This window comes from Podarcis erhardii (genome assembly GCF_964252035.2).
Source record: "Podarcis erhardii genome assembly, chromosome: 8".
NCBI classification, from domain to species: domain Eukaryota; kingdom Metazoa; phylum Chordata; class Lepidosauria; order Squamata; family Lacertidae; genus Podarcis; species Podarcis erhardii.
In genome coordinates this window covers 14,623,302-14,644,881 of record NC_138499.1, presented here as the reverse complement: position 1 = coordinate 14,644,881, position 21,580 = coordinate 14,623,302, and the positions used below count along the sequence as shown (strand labels likewise).

The 21,580-nt window shown below is 43.9% G+C and overlaps 1 protein-coding gene across 4 annotated transcripts; it reads right to left on the bottom strand.

Annotated features, from left to right (window-relative positions):
- Positions 1-67: 67 nt before the first annotated feature.
- Positions 68-19,921, bottom strand: ANXA13 (annexin A13). Of its 4 annotated transcripts, none has more exons than XM_081874668.1 (11): positions 19,847-19,921; positions 14,953-15,028; positions 13,631-13,725; positions 10,216-10,386; positions 10,069-10,102; positions 9,911-9,990; positions 8,871-8,939; positions 5,747-5,848; positions 2,637-2,712; positions 1,820-1,932; positions 68-428 (listed from the first exon to the last, which is right to left on the bottom strand). In XM_081874668.1, exons 1-11 carry the CDS (start codon positions 19,859-19,861, stop codon positions 309-311), a joined length of 951 nt encoding a protein of 316 aa, XP_081730794.1. In that variant the 5' UTR covers positions 19,862-19,921; the 3' UTR covers positions 68-308. The 4 variants fall into 4 exon arrangements, 3 of the variants coding, with proteins under 3 accessions (XP_081730794.1, XP_081730795.1, XP_081730796.1); XR_014159576.1 differs by having other exon boundaries at positions 291-428; positions 1,820-1,928; XM_081874669.1 differs by lacking the exon at positions 5,747-5,848.
- Positions 19,922-21,580: the final 1,659 nt, after the last annotated feature.

Genomic DNA, 21,580 nt, shown 5'->3' with positions numbered 1-21,580 from the left:
GGTAAAGCTGAGGCGGAAAATCCCACATGCCTGTTCTTGGAAATAAAAAAAATACAACAACAATATATCCAATTACTAACATTATGTTGCTGTTTAATGACACTCTGTATCAGCCGCCCGAGGCTGCCTCTTGACTCTGCCCAATGGTAGGGCCAACCTTGCAAAGAATTCTGCTCATTGTCTTCATTAAAAAAACCCACAAACCTACAATTGAAGTAGTAATCTACTAGAGCTATTTAAAAACTCCTTCATATATCTATATCTGTATCTGCGCCATTCATTTCGGCACCCCTCTTTTCAAGAAGGTCTCAGTGCAGTAGGGAGAGCAGCAGTTTCCTGAAATCTCCCGAAGTCTCGGATCGGATGGCTTCGGCCAGAGACCTGCTGTACATCTGCTGAAACCTCTCCTTGATTGTCTGAAGGTCAATCTTGAAAGCAAATGAGAAGAGATTAGGAGCCCTGGGGTCAAAAGCTTGAAATGCCAGAGCATACTCTTTGGGGCCATAGGTGAGAAATAGCAGGAGACGATAAGTGAGCTCTCCCAGGACGCACTCAAATTAGACTTTTCCGGCTGTTGCTTGTGGACCCCAAGCCCAGTCCATATATAGGCAAGGATTGGAATAAACTATAAAAAACCCAACTGCCAATGATGCAGGAGCATGCCTCGCCCTGACAAAGGAAATGGGGTCCTTCCATGGAGTGAGGTATTCTGGGAGAGGCGGTTTGAGAGGAAGCCCGCAAAACTGCCGTTTTTCCAGGTTGATAGACCTTACCTTTGTAAATGACTGAAATTACTGCGCCAAAAGGAAAGGGGGAGAGGAGCAGTGGCCTATTCAAATCTGGTAGGTGGCTTTAATCATATTTCTGCGTGGACTAACAGGAGACCTGCAAGGACACCCACTTCCCAATATATTCAGTGAACATGTGAGAGGGTGAGCGGAATTGTGCCCATTAGTCATGCCCTCTGATGCCAATGTGCTCGCTTACTACATTCTGATTACTGCTTATGCCAGGTGCCCTATGGGCATGAATCTGTACTGATATAACCTCCTTATTATTCATTTTTAAATTATTTTATATACTGCTTACATGCCCAGTTTTTAAAAAATTGTGTTTAGAATGTGTTTAGAACCATTGTAGAATGTTTTTGCTTTTAAATTCTGGCTATGATTGCTGCCCTGGGCACTTTTTGGGAGGAAAGGCAGGATATTTATTTATAATAAAATAAAATAAAATAAAATAAAATAAAATAAAATAAAATAAAATAAAATAAAATAAAATAAAATAAAATAAAATAAAATAAAATAAAATAAAATAAAATAAAATAAAATAAAATAAATGGCTTCTAGGCACTTTAAAATCACCATCAAAATCAATTAAAATACACAGCAAAACAAGCCTGCCTCCTTAGTGTACGTGTTAGGGGCTCCCCAATTCAAGCATGAACATAAAGTCAAAACAATGTTTTCATAGGTCTACATACGTAGGAGACTGTTGGCACAATTAAATCAGGAAGTTTAAGTTCAGCGGAATGGTTGCCTAAAGAGGTGTGCCTTTGTGAGCCGGCAGAATGCCAATACTGTTGGGGGACTTTCATATTTCACTTGTGTCCATGAATGAAAAAGCCCACAAGTGACCACAAGCCGAAAATTATCAGGCCACTGGTGCTAGCAGAGCTACTGCATATTATTAGGGTGACAAGCATGCTGCACAAGTGATGTCCGTGCTCCCCTCTTTCTATCCGGTCACTTTTAAAGGCGGTACTTACTGCAATGATAACACATTCACACAAGAATTTAAGAATCCTCAAACGGCTTACCTCAGCCCTCGTCACCAGGATACGAATCAAGGTCTCCTCGTCAGTTCCTGCGCCCTTCATGGATTCATACAGGCGAGTGGCAAAATAGGCTTGGCAGTCCTTGGCACATCTTACTAAAGGAAAACATTCCACGAGGACCCACAGTGGTGCCATCGAGAATGAAAATATGCAGCCAATGAATCAGATGCAGAGGGAAAATGATGCTCTGAGTTTCCTCAGGCAGTAGTTGCTGGGCAGGGGCTACTGCTGGTGCAGCTGGCAGGTGAGTGTCAGCCTGAGTTTTGGGTCCTGGGTCACCTGGAATAGGTGTGGGTCCTCCTTAACCCTCCTGTCCCTGTGGAACACCCATTCTGGGGGAGTTACGGTGGCATACATTCCACTGGTTGAGCCCCGGCTCAGTCAAGTTGAGCTACATCGGGACATAGGAAGCTGCCTTATACTGAATCAGATCATTGACCCACTGTAGATCAATATTGTCTACACTGACAGGCAGCAGCTGTCTGGGGTTTTAGACTGGGCTCGGCATGCAGAGCAAATGCTTAGCTTAACTGCTGAGCCAGGACCCTTCCCCAAGATCTGCTGGGCTCAGGTGAGACAAGCCGGCCCACCTATTCCAAACTCCGCTCATCCCGGGAGATCTGAAGTTTGAATTGTGCTAACAAGGCAAATTATAATTTTAGAAGGGGCTGTGTCAGAAGGGCTTTGGGTTCCAGAATATGATCCCCTCCCCACTCATGATTTCATCCAGTGTAGCAAATAGAGTCACTTCAAAAGATGATGATTTAAAAAATATATATTAAAAAGCCTTTGTTTTTACCAAGAGTTAGATAGGCCTTCTCAAGTTCTCCAGAGGTTTCGCTCTTAATGGCATCTTCAATATCTTTGCCAGTCAGCTATGGTGCAATAAACAAATAAATCTCATAACTGCTCTTTGTAGCACAGAGTTTGTAGTACAGAGATACCATGCGGCATTACCACTGCTTTTTTTGGGGGGGGGGCGGGCAGGGGTTTCCGCTCTTTCCCCTTTAGCCTGGTACAAAAAAAGTATGCTGTCAGTGGGAAGGTGGGGAAAGGAAGAACTTGTCTGCTTAGTTTATGTGTAGGGACTCTGGAATTCAAGCACACACCTTGGTCCTGTATACCTGAAGGAGTGACTCCATCCCCATCGTTCAGCCCGGACACTGAGATCCAGTGCCGAGGGCCTTCTGGCGGTTCCCTCATTGTGAGAAGTGAGGTTACAGGGAACCAGACAGAGGGCCTTCTTGGTAGTGGTGCCCGCCCTGTGGAATGCCCTCCCTTCAGATGTGAAGGAAATAAGCAGCTATTTTATCTTTAAAAGACACCTGAAGGCAGCCCTGTTTAGGGAAGTTTTTAATATTTAACGCTGTATTGTTTTTAACACTCGATTGGATGCCGCCCAGAGTGGCTGGGGAAACTCAGCCAGATGGGCAGGGTATAAATAATAAATTATTATAATATTATTATTATAAAATCATAGAATCACAACGTTGGAAGGGATCCTGAGGGTTATCTAGACCGACCCCTTGCAAAATGCAGGAATCACAGCTAATCTCTGCTTTAAAACTTCCAATGGAGTCTACCACCTCCTGAGGCTGTCCATTCCACTGTTGAACAGTCCTTACCACCAGAAAGTTATTCCTCATGTTTAGTCAAAATCTCCTCCCTTTGCTACTGGCCTAAACCCTGTCACCGGTTTTGAAGCTCTGCTTAAATATAACCGAAATTCCACCTTAACTATTAAAAACAAAAACCTGGCAGCTGGCTCCGAATCCTAGCTTTTGCACAAAAGATATTTTGTGTAAAAGCCAGACCACCTTCGGCCAGTCAGTTGGCAACTTTAGCGAGTAGTCAGGGGTGAAGAACTTGTGAGTTCGAGGCAAGCCTTATTTTTAGAGTCTAATGTATTTGCTTAAGCAAAACGAGGTGTTTAAATAACTTTAAACTTAATCTAAATAGGCTTAGGGTTTAGTTAAAACAACACTTTTTGAAATTGCATTTTATCCCAGCCTTCCTCGAAGGAGGTGGGTAACTGAACTAACTGCCACAGAAATGACCCATATTATTCTCCTGTTTCCCTGCCTCCCTTTCTCTCCTCTCCCTCCCTTGCTTGTCCTGGGATAAATTAAGGATTGATTCACCACTGGATGGGTAGGACCTTATTGTCCACTGTTGTTGCTGGTGGTATATTAGTAGCGTTCAGCAAAGCGGAAATGGCCCTTCTTCACACAGTGAAGGATTTAACTGTGGAATTCGCCACTACAGAGAAAGCAGCCTTATATTGAGTCAGACCATTGCTCCATCTAGCTCAGTCTCATGGACACTGACTGACAGGGGCTCTCCAGGATTCCAGACAGGTCCAAAAAATATCTACATGGTGCCTAGGGAACAACTTGCACCTTAATATCAGCAAAACAAAGGAGATGGTGTTGGACTTTCGGAGGAAGAGAGGTGAACTAGCCCCGCTGTATGTCGGGGAGGGCTGTGTGGAGAGAGTCTCTTCCTTTAAATTCCTAGGAGTTTATCTCAGTGAAGCCCTTACTTGGAAAATAAATACAACCCAGGTGGTTAAGAAAGCCCAACAGAGACTCCATCTCCTCAGAGTATTGCGAAAGAACAATGTCAATCAACATTTGATGATCTCCTTCTACCGGTCAACAATAGAAAGTGTCCTTTCATACTGCATCACGGTGTGGTATGCTGGTTTGACATCAACGGATAGGAAGTGCCTACAGAGGGTGGTGAATACAGCGCAAGATATTATGGGCTGTCCTGTGAATCCGCTGGATGAAATAGGGGAAGAACGTTGCCTCAGGAGAGTGAGGAAAATTCGCAGGGATGATTTACACCCTGACCGGCACTTTCTTGATCTCCTGCCCTCAAGCAGAAGATATAGAAGCATGATTAGTCACACCAACAGGGTAAAGAACAGCTTCTATCCATGGGCTGTTAGGCTGCTGAATGAAAAGATAACAACAGGGCAACTGACTTTTGGGTTTGGTGGGTGTGCATCAGTAAACGAGGGGAATTAAGACTAAGAGAGCTGAGTGGGGGGTGCTCGTGGAATCTCACTGTATACAAGTTGTGCAAGTGACAATAAAGCATTTCAATTCAATTTCAATATTTCAATTTTCCCAGCCCTACCTGGAGATGCGAGGGACCGAACCTGGGACTTTTCTTGCTGTAAAGCATTTGCTCTGCCACTGAGCTACGTATGGCACTTTTCAACAAGAGGTAGTGATGTCCACCAACTTGGGCAGCTGTAAAAGGTGTCATGGCGGATGCAGCAGTCCAAGGCTGCTAGTCATAATATGCCTCTCAAGACCATTTGCTAGGAATCACAAGTGGGGAGAGTGTTGCTGTACTGAGGTCCTGCTTGTGGGCTTACGGCAGATACCTAGTTGGCCACTGTGAGAACAAAACGCTGGGCTCTTCTTCTCTTCACATTGGTAGTGCTGTGTCTTCATCATGGAATTCGTGGCCCTCAAGACATCGTTGGGTTCCAACTTTCACGAGCCTGCATTGGTGTCCCAAACTTGGGTCTCCAGCAGTTGTTGGACCACAACTCTCATCACCCTTAGCTAGCAGGACCAGTGGTCAGGGATGAAGGGAGTTGGAGTCCAACAACCGATGGAGACCCAAGTTTGGGGAAACTCTGGCTTACATGGTCAATGCTCAAAGGAGATGAGGGTTGGAGTTCAGACCCAGGTTCTCATTGGCTCATGGCCACCAGCCAACACAATAGTTTAACAGGCATACCAAAAAGTAGCTCAGTGTGCTGATTCTTCATTGCAGGGATAGCAATTGCACTTTAAAGCTAGACGCTCGACCAATATTTTACCCACTGGTAGCACTAGCATGGAGCTTCAGGTGAAGTATCAGTTGCCACAACAGAACAAGGGTACTCACATGTTTGTAGGCTTCAAAAGTAGCCCTCAGCTGCATGTAGTTTCTCTTCGCCAAGACATCATTGAAAGCCAGCTCGTCAGTTCCCCAGCGGCCTTCTCCTGCCTCAGAGATGGAAGACCACTATAACTACAAATTTTGTGACCTATCCACTAAGGCTAAGAATTTAGCCTATCCACTAGGCTAAGAATTTAAACTACAGGAATGTAAATACAGAGGTACCTCGGGTTACATATGCTTCAGGTTACATACGCTTCAGGTTACACACTCCACTAACCCAGAAATAGTACCTCGGGTTAAGAACTTTGCTTCAGGATAAGAAAAGAAATCAGGCTCCGGCGGCGCGGCGGCAGCAGGAGGCCCCATTAGCTAAAGTGGTGCTTCAGGTTAAGAACAGTTTCAGGTTAAGAACGGACCTCCGGAACGAATTAAGTACTTAACCTGAGGTACCACTGTATGGGTCAAGCGAAAATTCCTCAGACTATTTTTCCAAATAAACAAGTTTGCCTAATATACAGATTTTTGCAAAGCCGTTTTATCTAAGATAGTGCATTTTTGGCGTATGTTTTTTTTCACCAATGTGCATTTTAAAAGCAGAGTCTACCCTCATATATGTGTTTTTGGTACACATTACTCGGCTGGAGAACTGCGCTGCAATATTTGGAGGGGCGTGAATTTCAAAGGACAGCTGTTTTTCAGTCTGCATATTGTTTCAGGATGCGTGAATCACGTAGGTTCACAGTTAAACCCGAACTGAATCAATTTCTGCCCCATGTCTGGTATAGATAGAATGGCCACAGGCCCTCTTTCAACAGGAGAACAGCCAGCCCTCTATTTAAAGCAGGCTTCCTAAACCTTGGCCCTCCAGATGTTTTTGGCCTACAACTCCCATGATCCCTAGCTAGCAGGAGCGGTGGTCAGGGGTGATGGGAATTGTAGTCTCAAAGCATCTGAAAGGCATGTAGAGTAGGCATGAAGACCACCTCCTCACAGGGTTCCCCTCTATGATGAGATAGATGTATTGTATTCCTCTGCTTAATTTTTAATTATTTATAAATTTGCACCTGTACCAGTTAGCACAGTGGTTCTCAACCTGTGGGTCCCCAGATATTGTTGGACTACAACTCCCATCATCCCTGAGCTCTGGCCTTGCTAGCTAGGGGTGATGGGAGTTGTAGTCCAACAACATTGGGGACCCACAGGTTGAGAAAGGCTGAGTTAGCACATATCAGGTGTTTCTGTTTGTTTGTCCGTTTTGCAGGTCTCTGCTTACTCTTGGCCTCTTCTTTGGGCGATGCTTATCTATTTTTTAGACAGTGGCCACCCCAAGGGAGGGAACTCCTTCCCTGTAAGGACAGTTTAGCAATGGGATAAATGCTCAAGGAAGCTTTTAGCTAATGGTGGATATTAAGAGTTTGCTTAATTGGAATTGGTGGGCGGTTGGCTGTACCAAAGCACCTGGAATGCAAATCACACCCAACTGCAGGTCAGGAGAAACACTCTTGAGACCCTCCAAGTGTCCCTACTTTTCTTTTTTTCCTTTTAATATAATTTTTATTAACAGGCCAATCAAATCACAATATTTCCAAATCACGTTAGTTCCAAATTATACAGCCAAATTTTTAATTTTTTGTTGGGGGTACCCATACTTCAAGCTCCGAAAAGGGGTCCAAACATCACTTATATTGCTGCTTTAATTAGACAGTTCTATCCAGTTCTGTCCAGATAGTCTCTTTGTTACTTTCCTCATCTTCTTGTTGTTATCATATATTCCTTTCTTTGCGATCTCTGATAATCTTCACAAGCGGGTTGAAAACAAACATCCTCTGTGTGGGTTTTACACTCTCCAAAAATCATATCACATAAGGACAGACGCCATTTCCACACCTCCGTAAAGAAACTTTCCCTCAGTCTGTCCGTTGATTTTCCCAGGCTTGCCAAACATATCTCAGAGGGCTCTGCCAGGTCTAGATAACATTCCAATAACCATTCGCATTCCGATGACCCTGGTCCTCCCCCCCCCCCGTCCTTCTTAGGCAAGCCTGTCTTGGCGAGACGCCATTTGAAACTGCATCATAAAACTTTCCTCCGTTCTCCAATGTTTACCAATCCTCTCTTTGATCAATAATTCACTCCACACAGTTCTTGAATTCCTGCTTGTGATTAATAAATTGCAACGATTCTTCTCTCTGGGGTGGAGGGTTATTAATACTCACATAAGGCAAAAAAAGAAAAGTTTTTCCTCCACCCCCTTTCCGTTTCACTCCAAACATACCAGTCTTTTAATGGTGATTCATCACTTGATTTATTTGTCCCGCCCATCGCTCCACTCACAGAGATCCATTAATCAGCAGTCTTTACTCCTGATCTTTGCTTGATGTATGTGCTTTAGCTTCTTTCCAATTATATATTTCGAACTAAAGCAAACCAGTGTGCTGATTGGAGACAGCATCAGGAAGAGCCGACTTCACACAAGGGCTTGTGCCAAGTGTCCGCACCCCCTTCTTTCAAATCTGAGGGTGAATTATGGACACCGCTGGCAAGGCAGTCCCCCCATCCCCTTGGCGGGGGGCGGGAAGGCTGCATACTTCCCATAGCAGCCTCTTAATTACCTCGTGTGGGTCAGAGAGATGTTATTGTCGGCCATCTTCCAATGCGCCCTCTGGTGGCCCCCCAAATGTCCCTACTTTTCAGGGACAGTCCCAGATTTTCAGAAGCCGTCCCGGGTTCTGATTTGATCCCAGAACGTTCCGCTTTTCCTTAGGACCTCCCTATTTTCATTGGAGAAATGTTGGAGGGCATGGATAGGATGTCTTTATTTTCATTGGAGAAATGTTGGAGGAGATGTTTTCATTGGAGAAATGTTGGAGGGCATGGATAGGATGTCTCTATTTTCATCAGAGAAATGTTGGAGGGTATGTACTCTCTGTTGCTTGTTCTATAGAAAGTGCACCTGGACAGCTGGGGAAGCACCAGTTTGGGGATCCAGCTGGGAATATAGCTTGGAATTTCAATGTGTTGAGTCTGAGAGCACGGTACCATGCTGTCTGCCTGTGTGGTTGCTTCAGAACCCTAATAATAATAAAAGCTGCTCCACCTGTTTATGTTATATCCTTATTGTGCTTACTTCATAGAGATCCTTGGCATCTTTCTGGGCCAGGTTTTCGTTAGTCTCCATCCCTTGATCTCTGCTAGCCTGGGGGTGGAAATGACACCCAGTTAAGAAAAAGCACAAACAAAGAACAGGTTGTTTTCCTTCTAGCATGGAAGGTTCCCCCTGCCCTGGGCTACTGGAAATGGTTTTTAGTTTTCCTCAGCAATACCCTCTGATTTCAAAGCCTGTCTTCTTAATTTCAGGTCTGCAGCTACTACTTGCTGGTGAGGGAATTAACCCCGTAACTTATTTGTTTGCTCCAGAATTGAGTCCTGTCATTGAAACTGAAGCAGGTGAACTCTTCCCAGAGTGGCTTAACAATCCCTCTTTCCTGGGGAACTCTAGGAATTGTAGCTCTATCAAGGGAACAGGGTCTCCTAACAAGTCTCAGCACCCTTAATGAACTACAGTTTCCAGGATTCCTTGGGGGAAGCCATGACTGTTTAAAGTGATGTGATACTGCTTTGAATGTATAGTGCAGATGGGTTGGGAATAAACAATCAACCAATTTGCACACAATTTAGTGTTGCAGGCAGTGGTGTGCATTGTCAAGATTCTCCAGAACGGAGGTGAACAAACAGGGATGGCTCTGGAAAAATGGCTGGTGTAGATTAAGCACCCTTTATTCCGAAAACTTTAAAAACCATCTGACAAAGAGACGCGTCAGTTTTTATGCTGCCCTCTAGTGAGTGTTGGCAAGCAAAACTGGAAACAAGACACACAAATCTGGTTCTTTCCCTGTTGTTTCTTTCACTTTTGTAAGATAAACCTTCTGTATCCCTTGAGCTTTCCCCACTCAGCAGTAGCTTGAAGGAACAAAGGAGATAAGAAAATCCACGTGCATTAAGTAGAATGAGATGGTAGCTGGGCACAGCAATTTGAACCCCCAATCTGCCGTGCAATGCAGTTTGGGGATGACCCTGCTGCAAAAGAGCACCCCAATGGCAGACAGGTGTCTCCAGGACTCAGGTTCTCCCCCTCTGTGATAAACAAACAGTCCAACCTCTCCTCACCTTCAACACAGAGAGGAGTATCTTCCTCACTGACCCACTGGTATCGCTTTTGACGTCAGCTTCCAGATCCCTGTCAAAGACTTTGAAGAAAAAGGAAGAGAATGACTGCTCGGGCCTTTTCACTCAAGCAGGAGTTCTTGAAATAAGACATGACTTACTCCTTTGGTAGGCAGCTTTTATGGCTAAAATTTGCTGGGAGAGAGAGAAAAGAAAAACAGGTAGTTTTACGGGAGGAGCTGTTTCTTCTATGTTGTTATCTGGTTAAAAGACATTTAAAAGTGATGCAGAAGGCTGGATGGCCCTACCTGGTTGACCCGTGTGCACAGGATCTCAATCAGGACCGACTCATCTGTCCCCACACCTTTCATTGCCTTCCGAAGCTGCCTGGCCTCGTAGTCGCACGGCTGGTCCAGTAGGGCCAGGGCAGTTTTTTCGAAATCCCCACTCAGCTCTCCTTTCAGCACTTCTCCCAGATCCTAAAAACAAAAACAAAAACAAAAAAACATGTAAGGGGAAAAAATAATCACAAGCCATCCTTTAAGTCACAGCGAAGAAAAACCTTGCGCAGGTCAAGAGGACAGGAGGCAAATCGGTGGGACTTGCTAAAATGTATATGTCTGAATCAAATAAGTGCTGGAGATGTAATGAGGTAGAGGGTACGTTTTATCATATGTGGGAGCCAGTGTGGTGTAGTGGTTAAGAGCAGTAGACTCGTAATCTGGTGAACTGGGTTCGATTCCCCGCTCCTCCACATGCAGGTGCTGGGTGACCTTGGGCTAGTCACACTTCTCTGAAGTCTCTCAGCCCCACTCACCTCACAGAATGTTTGTTGTGGGGGAGGAAGGGAAAGGAGATTGATAGCCGCTTTGAGACTCCTTCGGGTAGTGATAAAGCGGGATATTAAATCCAAACTCTACTACTTCTTCTTCTTGTAAAAGGTGAAAAGAGTATTGGGAAATGATATATAATGAATTGGAAAAAATGTCTAAAAGTACTTTTCCAAAAAAAGTCTGTCCTTTTTGTTGGGGATAATTCAGAGGGAAATCCCCAGGTGTCAAAAAAAAGACTATTTATGTATGCTACTACTGCAGCCTGTGTTTTGCTAGCCCCAAAATGGAAAATATGTGAGGTCCCAACCAAAGAAGAATGGCAACTTAAACTGAGGGAATACACACACCTTGCAGATTTAAAATACAGAATAAGAGAACAAGAAGAACATATTAGATATTTAGATAAGACTGGAAAATGTTTGGACTTCCGGGTTAGCGCGATCGGCTAATGGCGGATTCCCTCCGAGCTCCGGAGGGAATCGGCTCTGCTGCAGACGGACGGGTCTCACCGTGACGGCGACGCGGGGACCCTCAGAAACCGCAGGCGCGGAAGCCTGCGGACTTGGTGACTCGGTGGGCACCTCAAGCGCCCCCCCGACCCACGAAGAGCCTTTTTAAAGGCTACGGAGAGGGTACAGAGAGTGGCGTGGTGCTGTGAGTAGATCGCTACAGCAGTGGAGCGAAGCCGCGAGCCATGGCCGGAGAGCGCTGACTTTTCCCCCTGAAATTTGGACTTGAAACAACCCGTGAGTAGAATGGAATTTGGACTTTAACATTTTTACCTTTGAATTCGGTACAACCGGGGGATGTGCTAAAGGGAAGTCCGCACCCCCTCTACCTACAAAAGATTTAAAGCAAGGATCGGAGAACTAAGGTGGAGAGATCTCTTTTTTTTCGGTATGAGTTAAAAGATATTAATTCCATGAATTTGACAGAAGAAGATTTGTGCTGGAGAGTAAGAGTCGAATTTTAGAAGCTTCTGTCTAACCCCCCCCCCCGACCCAGGAGTGCCCTGTGTGTGAGCTGGAGGAAAAGGAACAAGGAGTTTGACAGCTGTCAAAGGAGCTGTCAAACGGGCAGTTAAAGTTAAAAATTTTATTGTTTAACATCTCTCTGGACTAAATTTGCTACATTTGAATTAAAGTGCTTGGGAACAAAGTAGTTATAAATAACAAAGCAACAGACTGTTGGGAAAGGACTATTAAGTAACCAGAATCCCCCTAGGGGAAACTTTGAAACATTACAATGGCTACAGATGGAAAATTACAGGCAGAGATAGAAAGAATGTTTTTTCTCGTGGGAATACTGCAAGAGCAAAGCATGGCTATGAACAAACAACTTATAATCTTGAACTCTAAAACAAGCAACCCTGCTGAATGCATAAAGGACCTGACTAAAACAAAATCTGCAGCTGAACCAGAAGAGACATCTTTGGAACTGGAAGAGAGGGAAGAAGGAGTTAAGAAACTACAGGAGAGTACCAATCTGAAGCCTACACTGCTAGAACATAAAGAAGAAGATCTTGGGATTACCAATCCGCGAAAGATGCGAAAGTGGAAAGAGGAAGCCCTTGGAACACTTGGAATACTGGAACTTAAAAGAAATAAGAAATATGATCAGGGCTTCCTCTTTGAGTATGGGAGATCAGTTGACTTGTTGCAGCAGCTGTTACCAAGTATTTCAGATGGAAGAAAATTTGATGAGACTGTGCCAGAGCTCCTTCGAGAACTGAGGACCAACAAAGAGGGCTACCAACAAAACCGGCAGAGAGAGACTGACAGAGATTTGAAGGCCTCTGATGTGAGGAATCCAGGCTAAGAACTGTTTTGTGGACATTTATTTGGGAAGGGACAGAAACCGGGGTAGGGAGGGAGGGGAGAACAGAATTTCAAAACTTTTATGACTTTTGTGTTTGGCTATTATGACCTACATTTAATATAAAAAGGGGGAAATTCGTGGAAGGGAATTTGGGTCGACCTTAGAAAAGGACTTAATATTTATAAGAAAATTGGATAAGTAAAACTTGGCCAAGTAATAAGAATTAATTTTAAAAATAACAATAATATGTTAAAGAAGAGAGATAAGAACCTGCTGAGCTAATTATTGGATTTGGGATGTATGAAGGGGGGGTGGGGGGAAGTCAGGGAGTGGGGTTAAGAAAGTAAGGTTATGAAATTATACATGTTTTGTCTTTGTTTTCTTTTGTGTGTGTGTTTTTAAAATGTGAAAACCCAATAAAAATTATTTAAAAAAAAAAAAAAAAAAGACTGGAAAATGTTTACTGATTATATGGGTGAAAATTGTGTACATTTTAAAAAAACTGGTACCATTAAGATAAATTCAACAGTGTAAATAATTTTTGATGGTGTAACAATGGACTACTGAATGGTTTAGTTCATGTAAAATATGCAGAGATGTATGGTATACAAAATGAACCGTGGAAAGAGAAGAAGGGAAGTCATTCATTTAAGATTGTCGGCCACCTCATGAGAAGAGAAGACTCCCTGGAAAAGACCCTGATGTTGGGAAAGATGGAGGGCACAAGGAGAAGGGGACAACAGAGGACGAGATGGTTGGACAGTGTTCTCGAAGCTACCAGCATGAGTCTGACCAAACTGCGGGAGGCAGTGGAAGACAGGAGTGCCTGGCGTGCTCTGGTCCATGGGGTCACAAAGAGTCGGACACGACTAAACGACTAAACAACAACAAATGGATACTTTGAAATGTAAATTAGAAAAATTTAATAAAAACTATATATAAAAAAGGAAGAGGATTGGTAGGAACAGTGGGTGGGTGCTGTGATGCACGGCTGACAGCAGGGGGGAGAACCTCTTGTGCTCTCGAGGGCCACATTCTCTTCATTTCGAGGGCCATACACCCACAACAATACCTTGCCATATATGGCTTGGTACTTCTGCTTCATTTGCTGTCTCTGGTCTGATGAACGGTTGGACAAGATCTCAATAATGACTTTTTCATCCGTCCCTGGAAAACATGAATGCAAAGGAGGACGTCAGCATGAAACCAATCTTTCTTGTAAAGTGGAGAGGGGATGGACAGTTATCCCTTTCTTCCCAATCTGAGAGTTTAGGGCTAGCACTGAATGGATGTTGCATACATAGCCATAAATCAGATATAAGGTAGAGGTAAAGGACCCCTGGATGGTTAAATCCAGTCAAAGGCGACTATGGGGTGCAGCGCTAATCTTCACTTTCAGGCTGAAGGAAGTGGCGTTTGTCCACAGACAGCTTTCCAGGTCATGTGGCTAGTATGACTAAACCGCTTCTGGTGCAACGGGACACCATGACGGAAACCAGAGCACACAGAAATGCCGCTTACCTTCCCGCCACAGCAGTACCTATTTATCTACTTGCACTGGTGTGCTTTCAAACTGCTAGGTTGGCAGGAGCTGGGACAGAGCAACGGGAGCTCACCCCATCATGCGGATTTGAACTGCCAAACTTACGATTGGCAAGCCCAAGAGGCTCAGTGTTTTAGACCACAGTGCCACCTGTGTCCCCTAAATCAGATATGGGGACTCTGTAGACCTGTAGATGTTGTTGAACTCCAACTGCCACAAACCCAAGCCAGCATGGCCAACGGTTAGGCATGATGGGAATTATGGTCCAATAACATCTTGGGTTGCCTCCAACTAAGTGCTACTCAGAGGAGGGCGACTGAAATTAATGGCCCTAATTAAGTAGAGTTGATTAATTTCAATGGGAGTACTCTGAGGGGATCTAACACTGGCAACAACGGTTAAGTCCAGCCAAAGGCGACTATGGGGTTGTGGCACTCATCTCGCTTTTCAGGTTGAGGGAGCCGGCCTTTGTTCGCAGACAGCTTTCTGGGTCATGTGGCCAGCATGATTAAACAGCTTCTGGCGCAACAGAACACCGTGACGGAAACCAGAGCGCATGGAAACACCATTTACCTTCCTGCTGCAGTGGTACCTATTTATCTACTTGCACTGGCATGCTTTCAAACTGCAAGGTTGGCGGGAGCTGGGACAGAGCAACGGGAGCTCACCCCGCTGAGCGGTTTTGAACCACCAACCTTCTGATTGGCAAGCCCAAGAGGTTCAGTGATTTAGATCACAGTGCCACTCGCGCCCACTGTCCCCCCATCTAAACAAGAGTGCCTTGTTTTGTGGCAGGGTTTGGTCCTCTGCATGGGATTCTTGCCATGCACGGTAAGTAGCAGGATTCTTACCCATCCCTTTGCAAGCTTTATGGACCTTCTTGGCATCTCGCTCGGCATCAAAATTGTGGTGGCGCCGAATAGTTGGCTAAGAAACAGAGGACATCATTAAATGATGGGGGTGACCATAATGCTCTCCCCTTACTGTTGCCTTTCTGTCTCTATTTATATACCATAAAAAAATATGAAGGTGCTTTTATGACAAGAATATTTACACAGAAAAATTTACAAAGACCACCAACTATTACGGAAAGGTACTAATTGAGGGGTCAGCAACCTTTTTCAGCCATGGGCTGGTCCACCGTCCTTCAGACCATGTGGTGGGCCAGACTATATATTTTCTTTTGGGGGGTGGTGAACGAATTCTTATGCCCCACAAATAACCCAGAGGTGCATTTTACAGAAAAGCACACCTTCTACTCATGTAAAAACACCAGGCAGGCCCCACAAATAACCCAGAGATGCATTTTAAATAAAAGGACACATTCTACTCATGTAAAAACATGCTGATTCCCAGACTGTCCGCGGGCTGGATTTAGAAAGTGATTGGGCCACATCTGGCCGCTGGGCCTTTAGGTTGCCTACCCCTGTGTTAATTGCCTATAGAAGCTTGGCAGCATAGAAAAATTTTCTGCAGGCATTTGAGGGTTAAACCAGAAGGCACCTGCAGTTGCCCTTTGCCCTGTCTTTACAACTGCAAAGGACACATTCTGAGCCTGACCAGCCACACCTGACATCCAAACACTCACCTGTAGGGTTGTTTGAAGCTTAGCATCATCCCAGACCCTGAGATTTCATTTTGTGTGAATTTCTCCTAATACTGTACAGTGGTACCTCGGTTTAAGAACTTAATTCGTTCTGGAGATCCATTCTTAACCTGAAACTGTTCTTAACCTGAAGCACCACTTTAGCTAATGGGGCCTCCTGCTGCCGCTGCACCACCGCCACACGATTTCTGTTCTCATCCTGAAGCAAAGTTCTTAACCTGAAGCACTATTTCTGGGTTAGCGGAGTCCGTAACCTGAAGCGTATGTAACCTGAAGCGTATGTAACCTGAGGTACCACTGTATACACATTTTTTGCATGCAATTTTGCCTCATGTACACATTTTTGCAAATCTATTTTCTCAAATATGAGATGCTATTTTCACTAATATATGCAGGCTTTTCTTTTCAGCCAGAGCTCAGCTCCGGAACCTCTAAGGTAGGTGCCATTGCCATTCTATGAGAACAAAGGAGAAGTTCGTTGTGAGCTCTGACACCACTTTTACTAGAAAAATAGCATTCAATATATTTATGACATTTTGTAAGCGCTACTTGGCTGCAAAATCATATAGCAAAACTGGGGAGAATCTTGAAGGGCGGCTGTGCTGTGGTTCTCGTGTGGTTTTGGAAAATATGGAATTAGGCAGGCTCACCTTTAAATATGAACTGAATTTCTCCTCTGATCTGTACTCTGGAGTCCTTGTAACAGATGAATCACACATCCCATGCATCCATACACACACATCATAATGAGAGGCATTGGGCTAGATAAATTATATTGACTGAAACTACGTCAATAAGTCAACCAGGAAATCCTGAAGACATGAACAGCAAATGTCTCATTTACGTTTCAACAAATGCAGTTTGATGGCAGAAGGTTAGCTTAGGCAAATCAAGGCTGAAGATTAATTGTCCATTGACTTGGGTTTAATTATTAATTGTATTAGGAGCTTCTAGACTTCAGGGGGGTTTTTTGGCTATGCTGATGGGAGTTGTAGTTCAAACATCTGAAGATTGCCAGCTTGTCGAAGGCTGTCCTGGAGAGCAGAATTAACATGGGGTTACATGGGCCCTATGGGATGTGGGTGGCGCTGTGGGTTAAACCACAGAGCCTAGGACTTGCCGATCAGAAGGTCGGCGGTTCGAATCCCCGTGATGGGGTGAGCTCGTGTTGCTTGGTCCCTGCTCCTGCCAACCTAGCAGTTCAAAAGCACGTCAAAGTGCAAGTAGATAAATAGGTATCACTCCAGCGGGAAGGTAAATGGTGTTTCCATGCGCTGCTCTGTTTCGCCAGAAGCGGCTTAGTCATGCTGGCCACATGACCTGGAAGCTGTATGCCGGCTCCCTCGGCCAATAAAGCGAGATGAGCGCCGCAACCTCAGAGTCAGTCACGACTGGACCTAATGGTCAGGGGTCCCTTTACCTTTACCTTACCTTGGCCCTATAGCAATACTTTATCACAGTATATAATGTGGGTGCTGGGTGAGTGCTCTGGAGCAAAAAGGGTTGTGTAGGTGAGAGCACAGGAAACTGCCTTACATCAGGACAGATTATTTCACCATCCAGCTCAGTGCTTTCTGGCAGAAGCTGTCCAGGATTTTAGCTCTGCTTCGTTTTTCTATTAACTGGAGATACCAGGGATCAACCCTGGGACTTTTTGAATGCAAAACGTGAGCTCCACAACTCAGCTATGAGCCCTCCCTGCCCATGGCTTACTTCCAGGTGGTTTTTCTTACCAGGATTTCCCCCCTCTTCTCAGTTAAAACTATGATATCAGAAGTGAGCTCCTCTTGGACAAAGGTCTTGGGCAGCGAGGGAATGAATGCAGGAGCATTTGGCTCTCCTCACATGCATGCACCTTTTGCTATAATAACCAGACCCCCATCTCCTGTGTTATACATGATTGGGGCAGATTCAGGTTTAAATGAATAGATCTGCTGGCGTTAGGTAAAGGTAAAGGACCCCTGGAAGGATAAGTCCAATCAAAGGCGACTGTGGGGTTGTGGCACTCATCTCACTTTCAGGCCAAGGAAGCCGGCGTTTTTCCACAGACAGCCTTCTGGTTCATGTGGCCAGCATGACTCGACTGCTTCTGGTGCAATGGAACACTGTGATAGAAGCCAGAGCGCACGGAAACACCATTTACCTACCCGCCACAGTGGTACCTATTTATCTACTTGCACTGGTGTGCTTTCGAACTGCTAGGTTGGCTGGAGCTGGGACAGAGCAGTGGGAGTTCACTCCGTTGCAGAGATTCGAACCGCCGACCTTCTGATGGCAAGCCCAAGAGGCTCAGTGGTTTAGATCGCATGACCCATATCACCTGGCATTATTCCTAGTTTTGCTGTAGTCCCATTCACCCATTCATTCCCTCTCTATGTGCACAGGAACTGTGTGTATTGGAGGCATAGGAAATGTGTGTATTGGAGGCCAAACTGTGTCCATTAATCCCACCCTTGATGCAACTTTGCCCACCAGCTGAGGTTCTGTTTGGAGGCTTCCCATTGCCATCTGGTTGGCCACTGTGAGAACAGGTTACTGTTCTAGATAAAGCTTTTGCTCTGAATCCACAAGGCTTTTCTTCAGCTTTCAGCTAATCCCCATGAGTCAACTATATCCCCAGAAATGGTCCGGATAATCTGTGTGCCCATACTGACCCCACCCTTAGTAAACCATTTACCAAACTCCGATAGACTTGACTTCTGCATAGTTTTAATGTGCAGAATTCATAAGTGTCTAGATTGTTTACAATGTAATGTTAAGAAGCAACTCTCTGCATTAATATAATTTTCTGGTTCCCCTTTTTTTTATCCCCTCTTGCAGTAACTCTAAGGAGCCAAGAGAGCTTCAAAAGAAGAACTAAAATTGCCTTTCGGGAAGCATGAGAAGGTGGCATAAGCAAACCGGTTTAAGTTAAGCCGGTGTAAAGTTACACCAGATCCAAACCCTGTTCAGCGACAGGGTTGCTGCTGCTCTGGCTAAGACTGGCAGAGGGAAAACAAGACTTTAAAATACAGTGGCACCTCAGGTTACAAACACCTTGGGTTACAAACACTTCGGGTTACAGACTCTGCTAACCCGGAAGTAGTACCTCAGGTTAAGAACTTTGTCCCAGGATGAGAACAGAAATCGTGTTGCAGCAGCGGGACGCCCCATTAGCTAAAGTGGTACCTCAGGTTAAGAATGGTTTCAGGTTAAAATGTTGGATTTTTTGGAGCTGACTGACCTGACTGGAAAAATCCACGATCAGAAAGAAGAGGAGATACAAGAGGACTGGAAGAAATTTAAAGAATATTTAGCTAAATATTGTAATATAAGACAAATAGAAAATTCTTGCAAGTAATAAATAGGCTTAGGGGTAGAATAAGAATATGTGGTAGTAAATATTAAGGATTAGAATATTAGTAAAACAGAAGAGGATAGTAAAAGGAGTTGATTTTATCAGAAATATGATTATGGAGAACAGATACACAGGTGATACAATGAAATTCAGTTAGAGGGGATTCAAGGAAGTCAGTTATCAATGTAACAAGAATTAGATATTTGAAAAAACAAATTTTCTTTGTGTTTAGTTAATTGTTTAGTTTATTGTATTGTAGTGGTTTTTTTATTTTTGTCATAAATCTGGAAAATCAATAAAAAAAATTGAAAAAAGCAAAGAAAAAAGAACGGTTTCAGGTTAAGAATGGACCTCTAGAACGCATTTAAGTTCATAACCAGAGGTACTCCTGTAGTTTTCAGTGCCAGATGGGGAGGTCAAGTGACCAAGCAAAACAGGCTTAGGACCTAGGCTAAGTCCCGCCACCCCTGAACATTCCCCTTGGGAGGCTTATACTGGCCTGGCCCAGCCAGTTTGGGATGCTGGGATATCTTTGGCTGAATCCAATGCTTTTCCCCTTCAGCCAGAACTCACAGAAATTCAGTTCTGTCACCTCTCAGGTGGGCGCCATTGCCATTATAAAAGAGCAGGGAGGCGTTCAGGCCGGTTCTGACACCCCTTTTTCCTAGAAAAATAGCACTGGCTGATTAAAACGGGTCGCTTTAGCATATGCCTGTAGGCTGCAGACATGAAAAAAATTGATCTTTGGACCCCCATAGTGAACAAGGCTAAATGGGCAAAAGGGAAGAGGAAGATTACTTACATGAAAGTTGCCCATCTCTCCTTAGAACTTAGGGACGTTGTTGTCTAATAAGGCAGGTGTCTCTTAATATCCAGGTTTTATGCTTTTACAGTTCCGGGATTAATAAATAACCCATGGCATCATTTTAGTCATTTAATCCATAAGTGATTGTTTGTACCATCTCTTTCTTAATACTTAGGGGCCATAACCCCCCCCCCCCAGAAAAAAATTGTGCTTTGAGTAGTCATCTAAAGGTGCTAGATTTATTCGAACAGATTAGGGAGGAGATTACCCCAGCTCCACACAGAGAAACACCTCCCTGGAAAAGCATCTGGGAGACTGGCAGAATCCGAGACCAAGGAGAAGAGTTGGTGGAAGAAGATTGGAAAAAATTTAAAGTTTATCTTCAGAAATATTGCAAAATTAAGGAATGTTAGAAAGAGGTTGGAATAAAAGTAGGTGGTTTTAGCAGAAAAGATATAAAGGATTAAGTAGAAATGAACTGGTGAAAGAAGAGAATGCAAAATTATAATATATTAAGATAAATTACTAAGATAGAAAAAAATGGGGAAGGATTTGCTGAAATATCTAATTGAACTAGAATACAAAAATGGGAGGTGTGAGGAGGTCAAGGAAGTAAGCAAATGAAAATAAGTGATGTAAAGGTTTGATTTGTTTTTTCTTTTTTTTTCTTTTCTGTTTTTGGATGATGTTTGTTTTATAGGTATTGTTCTCTCTTTTCCTTTTTTGATTGTTATTTATATTTTTTCTTTTTTCCCTGTAACCTTTTTTAAAAAAATCCTAATAAAAATCTATATATATATAAAAAGGAAAAGCATCTGGGGAGAAGGAAGACCAAATATAATAATAATAATAATAATAATAATAATAATAATAATAATAATAATAATAATTGTATTACTTATACCCTACCCATCTCTCTGGGTTTCCCCAGCCACTCTGGGTGGCTTCCAACAGAATATTAAAAACAATACAGCGTCAGACATTAAAAACTTCCCTAAACAGGGCCGCATTCAGTTGTCTTTCATGGATCAGGGAAGGAGCAGCTCTTGAGAGCTTTGCCAATGTGTGGCGTAATATGCCTCTCAAACGGGGTGACCTGCCTGAGGTAAAACAGTAAGGTGCCGTCTCCCGGCTGTCTGTCCCCCCCCCCCCCAAATGTTAATATTGGAATTTGTCACACAATCCTCAAGCAAATGTTTTCCAGCTTGTATTCATAGGTGAGGCTAATTAGTGTTATCGAAAAAGCAAACAGAGCGTACCTGTGGAAGCCTGTACTAGACCACAGGGAGCATTGCTGTCGGTTATTAATTGACCAAGTATATGGGGAGAGTTTGTGCTACGCTGAATTTTCAAGGCTAACGTGAAACACGAGTGAAGAAGCACTCACAGGGTAAGGGCTCTGGGATGGGGTATTTTGGAGTGCAAAGAAATCTTTAATTATCATTTTAAAAAATAAATTACACGCATATGCCCTTGGCTTTGCTAAGTTCTTACCAAAACATTTCTTTGTCTTTATACTCTATACTGATGCACAAACACAATTACAGTACATATTGTTCAGTTGTGTTTAGAATTGCCCTCCACTGTCTGTGTACAGCAAGGTTTAGGGAAATTATTTGCCCACAGCTAGGCAGCTCAGTTTGCATATTACCTGCATAATCTTGTCTTGACATGGCAGATAATGGTTTTTCAAAGAGAGGTGAATGGAAGGATAGGTGGCCTAAAATAAGG